The following is a 6131-nucleotide window of genomic DNA, read 5'->3' as shown; positions in this document are numbered from 1 at the left end:
ACAACAACAGGAAAATTAAGTAATAGCTAGCTTTCCATCAACATTGTGAGAGCTATAAACAACTTCTGATCTTCTTGTCTTGTTTCTTGATACATCTTCATCACAAGTTCTACCATTCAAGTACACCATCTGTTTGATAATATTATTTGTTATGGAAATTCAGTTCCAACAACCAAACCTGCAGCATCAGAAATCAGGCATTGCAGTCAGCAGAGGAGGAAAGTTGAAAGGGAGAAGCAGAAACAACAACACCAACAAATTTGTTGGGGTGAGACAAAGGCCTTCAGGGAGATGGGTGGCTGAGATCAAAGACACAACTCAGAAGATAAGAATGTGGCTTGGCACATTTGAAACAGCCGAGGAAGCAGCCAGAGCCTATGATGAAGCTGCATGCCTTCTTCGTGGATCAAACACTCGCACCAACTTCATCACTCATGTGTCCTTGGATTCCCCTCTTGCTTCTCGAATTCGGAATCTTCTTAACAACAAAAAAGGGATAAAGAAACAGGAAGATGCTAATGCTAATGCTAATAATGCAGCAGCTCCAAGATTAAGCAGCACTAGCACTGCCAGCACTAGTAGTACTTCTACTACTACAACTACTGATAGTAATCCAAACAATGGCAGTGGCAACAATGAGAAGTCTCTTTCTACCATGACACCTCAAAGTTCAAATCTGTTTGATGATGCTTATAAACCAGATTTGAGCAATTGCAGGGAGGATTTTGGGTCAGGTCATCAATCCAATACTTCATGGGGTTTTGGACCTGTCTTTGATCGTTTTCCCATTGCTCAAATATTGGATGTACCAAAGATTGATGATTGCCTCACTGATGTAGCTGACTTGGAGCTTTCTGAATTTGAAAGAATGAAAGTTGAAAGACAGATATCAGCTTCACTCTATGCAATTAATGGGGTGCAAGAGTACATGGAAACTGTTCAGGACTCCAGTGAAACTCTCTGGGATCTTCCACCTTTATGCTCATTGTTCTGCTAAACTTGAAGGTCTAAAAGATCCTGCAATTGTTCCATCTCAATGTCATTAGTCTTGTTTATTTTAATTTATTGAAAACTCGAGGGAGGAGTGTGGGATCGGAGCATTGATTGAAATGTTGCAATAACATTGGTGAGATATAATTTTGTTCTTAATGTGAGCAGGAAGATCAATGAGTTGCATTAGCCGCTTGTGAAAGCTCATTTTCCATTATTATTGTGTAAAAAGTTTAAGCATTTAAGTTCTTCTTTTCACATCCTAAATGTCAAAATTGAATCTTAAAAGTTTTCTACCAAAGTCTCCTTTCTTGGAATATGCAGTGTGAAAACCAGACTTTGGAGGGCAAAGTAAGAAAATTAGAATCTTGGATCTTATAGCCAAAATCAAAATGACTATTCACGTTGATTTACATGGTTAAACAGTAGAATCACATTAATTTCCTCTATACATGACAGGGACAAGTACTATGTTTTCTTTGTTAGTAATTAATGGAAAATATGCTTCCGTATCTTCTCAGATTTTGGTCCAATTGCTTTTTCATAACTCATGCCTTTTGGTCATTTGCTTTGGCTATTGCTTATTTACCCCAATCAATTATAGATACAGAATTTGTCTCATTCTCTTGTCCCAAACATTAGCGGGTGAACCATCAGAGAAATGATTTAACTTCAGAAACTTTATTTTATAACTTTGGAGATTTAAGTGATAGGACTGAAATCAAATTACACATCACATCCGAGGATAAGGTAACAACATCTTACTTGGTCCTGTAGCCCCAGAATTCCCCTTTATTAGTACTCTACTCTACTTTCTTAATCCTTATCCTCTCTTCTCTTCCATTTGGCTTGTGAAGACTGCATTGAGACTTAGCAATCAAGAACAACACTCTAAAACAACCAAGTAGATATTACCAATAGCTAAACTCTGAAATAATGGAAAAAACTACAGTGATTTGTTTGTATCTAGGAGTATTTTCTGTTGGTCTAATGAGCTGCAAGAAGAGACAAACTCCATGTTATGTTATGGGTATAAAACAGATGAAAAATTTTAGACCAAAACTCGTCAGCATAAGAGACCAGCAAGGAATAAAGAACCATTCTTATAGGCATGCTTAGAAGGAATAGTTCAGCAAATGTTTAGAAAAGAAAAGGAATAAAAATATTTATTGATAAGGATAGGGTGGTGACATTTATTTTGTTGAAGATGTCAAATCTGACACTACAGAACATGAGAGGAGACAAATCACGTCTGAACCTGGTGGTCATAGGTATGGTCATAGTCTCTTAAGTGAAAAAGAAATTGCTTGTGCGGATCCTACAAAGGCATAAAGTCAAGTTTTTTTTGACCAAACAAGTGACTTGGTAAATAACAAAGGCTTGTTTCATGCTGTGTAACATCACCATTATAATATTCATGGCATGGTGGACTTCAAGTCTTCCACTAATACAGATGGTAGGAACTTCTTTTCATCACATTTCTTATTTTTCTCTTTAATCATGGAACAATATTATCCACCAATGTTTTATATCATTGAAGTGTAGAAGTGGAACCACAGATCTTGAAATTGTTTCCTTCCTCAAACAGTTGTTTTTGCATTACAGAATTTCTCCATATCAAGATAATTTGTTCTCTGGATTCACTGTAGGAGGTTGAGATGGGTGGAGAGAATACGAATGTAGGAAATGATATTGCATCATTATTGCGCCAAATACACTACCCTTTTTCACCTCTTCATTTTCCCACCAGGTAATTATCAGAAATTTGAGAAGAGATACAACTTACACCAAGTTGATGGAAATTGCAGTCCTCATTTTCTTTTGCTATATTGTAAACACCTCCGCAAAATATAAACATCTGGTTTATTTTAAATAATGGAAATTGCAGCATTCCTATCCTGTCATTTACTTTGACTGAAACAGACAATACAAGTATTTCAGAATGGAAAATGCATCGCTGATGCTTGTGAGAAGAACAATTGTCTCACTCAACACTTCAATATGAAAAAACAGTAAGAACAGAGCTGGTACACAACACAATGATGCTTAAAAAACAATGAACAAAGGACAGACAGTAGATAGTGATGATGAAGATTTCAATAAGCATCCTCAGGTTCTTCTTCTTCTCCTTCTGCTCCAACCTCTTCATAGTCCTTTTCAAGAGCAGCAAGATCTTCCCGGGCTTCAGAGAATTCACCTTCTTCCATCCCTTCACCCACATACCAGTGGACAAAGGCCCTCTTAGCATACATGAGGTCAAATTTGTAATCAATTCTCGAGAAAACCTCAGCAACAGCTGTGTTGTTACTTATCATGCAAACCGCTCGCTGCACCTTGGCAAGATCACCTCCTGGTACTACTGTTGGAGGCTGGTAGTTGATACCACACTTGAAACCGGTAGGGCACCTAAAATTTTCCACCAAGAAAAATGAAAAACTCCAAAGAACATGTCTCAAAACTAGCTAACATTAGTTAAAAAGAACACATTCTGAACAATGGCATTCCAAGGAAGTATAATTACCAGTCAACAAACTGAACCGTTCTCTTTGCCTTGATATTTGAAACGGATGCATTTACATCTTTGGGAACGACGTCACCACGATACATGAGGCAGCATGCCATGTACTTGCCATGTCTTGGATCACACTTAGCCATCATACTTGAAGGCTCAAAAACAGCACTGGTGATCTCAGGAACAGATAGCTGCTCATGGTATGCCTTTGCTGCAGATATTACAGGGGCATAAGATGAAAGCATGAAATGGATACGGGGATATGGCACAAGATTAGTCTGGAACTCAGTAATGTCCACGTTAATTGCACCATCAAATCTCAAGGAAGTGGTCAAGGAAGAGATAATTTGAGATATCAAACGGTTCAGGTTAGTGTAAGTTGGCCTTTCTATATCTAACGATTTTCTGCAGATATCATATATTGCTTCATTGTCCAAAAGCACAACCACATCAGTGTGCTCAAGAAGAGAATGTGTGGAAAGGACACTGTTGTAAGGTTCAACAACTGCAGTAGAAACCTGTATGGTAAACAGTACTATCATATGGGCATTCCACATGGATAATCAACAATAATATACCAAAAACAATTAATTAGAATTTGATTAGTTAGGATAGAAATATGTTCCTTACAGGAACACTGTCCTGAACCAAAGAATACAAAATCAGAAGACAAAATGATGTTAAGGAATGTTTGATGATGCACTACAAACAGATACTTTTACTTCCATTTTTTTTCCGACGAGTTTAAGAAAATACCTGAGGAGAAGGGTAGATGGTAAAACCAAGTTTAGATTTCTTTCCATAATCCACAGACAGACGTTCCAACAGTAATGATCCCAAACCAGAACCAGTACCACCCCCAACCGCATTAAAAACCAAGAATCCTTGCAAACCAGTGCAATTGTCTGCTAATTTTCTGATACGATCAAGGCACAGTTCAACAATTTCTCTTCCAACTGCACCATAAGTACTCAATAAGTTGCATTTTCTAGCTAAACAAGGAAGTGAATAGTCAATTTTGAGCTGCATCAGAATTTGACTTACCAGTGTAGTGTCCCCTTGCAAAGTTATTAGCAGCATCTTCCTTGCCTGAAATTAATTGCTCAGGGTGAAATAGTTGTCTGTAAGGACCACTTCTTACTTCATCAATAACACTAGGTTCCAGATCAACAAATAAAGCCCTTGGAACATGCTTGCCAGATCCAGTTTCGCTGAAGAAGGTGTTGAAAGCATCATGTGCAATCCCAACCGAGGTATCACTGCAAGAAGATAGATTTGACAATTATTTTTACCAAATGAAAAGGGAAAAATAATCAGAATGGATTCGTCAAAACAAAAGTCAAGTTTCAGATTCAGGGTAGTGAGAAATTAGAAGCTTAGAAAGTGATCAAATTCATTCAATATGTATTTGGTCTCCAAATGGTTTTAGACTCTTAACACCCCCCACCAAGACCTCACAATATCTCGACCAAATCATGGGAAACAAAAATAGAAACAACATTAGCAAATTAAATTATAAGATTCCAAATTACATTTAAAACGTAACTGTAGATTGGAGTTGTAATGCGTTGATCCAAATTGAAGAGTGCTACATAATGGACCTTTTATGTAAAAGAAGGAATTCTCGTCTTCAGGAAAGGCAGTACTACATTTATTCCTTTCCTTGTCACAGTTACAATAGCGTAATATAAACTGAATCATTTTTTGATATTAATATGTTTCTCAACAGACATGCCATAAATACGACATGATCAAGCTTAACATTATGATTTAAACCACATCTAACAGAAGACCCTCAACAAAAGCAACAAAAAAGGTAAACTACCAATAATCACTTGCGAAAACATGCGAAGTTTATGGATTGCATCTAACTGATCGAGTAAGCCAAGTTGAAAATAGATGAAATTAAGCTTTCTGGTATATTCAAGGCGACAATTGAGTGAAAAAGTACACCACAGTGAAAATACCTAAAGGATCAACACTTTCATGAAGATAAAACCTACCCTATGCAGAATTGATGTAAACAACACATGAAACAGTAATGATCATAGAAAGAAGCAGGGTACCTAGGCATGGTGCCATCAGGGTTAATTCCATGCTCAAGGCAATACAACTCCCAACATGAATTTCCCACCTGAATTCCAGCTTGTCCGATATGAATGCTAATGATCTCTCTCATCTTCTGGGTATTATCAGCTTCTCTCTGTGATGCAAACAAAAATCACAAGGAGGAGCACACTGCAAGGAGAGAAAGCAAAGAAGATTCCTTGATATTTGTTTTATCTCTTTGTTGTTAGAACAGCTTGACACATAAACACATGTGAAGGATGGAGAAAAAAGTCAAGTGGGTAGAAATTATAAGAATTGATGAATATCTTAAATTATTGGAGTGAGTCTTTTGTAATAATGAAAGAATAGGGGACCTTCATTTGGAGATAAATAACTGCACAGTGGGGGTTGAAGGGGTCCATGCTTTTGGTCGGTTTTCCAACTTATCTAATGGGACACACACAAGTCCTTGTCCTCTTTGCTGTTATTTCATATTGGTTTAAAGCAGGCATCACTAGAAAACTACTGCAGAAAATTAAAGTTTTTACTGTGTGAACTAGTCAACAATTATAATTGTTGC

The 6131-nt window shown here is 37.1% G+C and overlaps 2 protein-coding genes across 2 annotated transcripts; one reads left to right on the top strand and one right to left on the bottom strand.

Annotated features, from left to right (window-relative positions):
- LOC114181024 (ethylene-responsive transcription factor ERN1-like) lies at window positions 1–1207 on the top strand. The gene has a single exon (XM_028067343.2). It carries the CDS (start codon window positions 152–154, stop codon window positions 995–997), a length of 846 nt encoding a protein of 281 aa, XP_027923144.2. The 5' UTR covers window positions 1–151; the 3' UTR covers window positions 998–1207.
- A 1629-nt stretch (window positions 1208–2836) lies between these two features.
- LOC114181014 (tubulin alpha-1 chain-like) lies at window positions 2837–5891 on the bottom strand. The gene is made up of 5 exons (XM_028067332.2): window positions 5569–5891; window positions 4547–4761; window positions 4259–4458; window positions 3512–4020; window positions 2837–3396 (listed from the first exon to the last, which is right to left on the bottom strand). The coding sequence occupies exons 1-5, from the start codon at window positions 5679–5681 to the stop codon at window positions 3087–3089; spliced, it is 1347 nt and encodes a 448-aa protein (XP_027923133.1). The 5' UTR covers window positions 5682–5891; the 3' UTR covers window positions 2837–3086.
- Window positions 5892–6131: the final 240 nt, after the last annotated feature.

This window comes from Vigna unguiculata, chromosome 1 (genome assembly GCF_037176805.1).
Source record: "Vigna unguiculata cultivar grain cowpea cultivar isolate G323 ecotype 2 chromosome 1, ASM3717680v1, whole genome shotgun sequence".
NCBI classification, from domain to species: Eukaryota; Viridiplantae; Streptophyta; class Magnoliopsida; order Fabales; family Fabaceae; genus Vigna; species Vigna unguiculata.
This window is presented reverse-complemented; position numbering and strand designations above follow the sequence as displayed.

Excerpts from the sequence above, each read along its gene's own strand:
- LOC114181024 (XM_028067343.2), top strand. The coding sequence starts at position 152 with ATGGAAATTCAGTTCCAACAACCAAACCTGCAGCATCAGAAATCAGGC.
- LOC114181014 (XM_028067332.2), bottom strand. The coding sequence starts at position 5,681 with ATGAGAGAGATCATTAGCATTCATATCGGACAAGCTGGAATTCAGGTG. Across the intron at positions 4,021-4,258 it reads CCATCTACCCTTCTCCTCAG|GTTTCTACTGCAGTTGTTGA; the intron begins GTATTTTCTTAA and ends TTTACCATACAG. Across the intron at positions 3,397-3,511 it reads ACGGTTCAGTTTGTTGACTG|GTGCCCTACCGGTTTCAAGT; the intron begins GTAATTATACTT and ends GGAAAATTTTAG.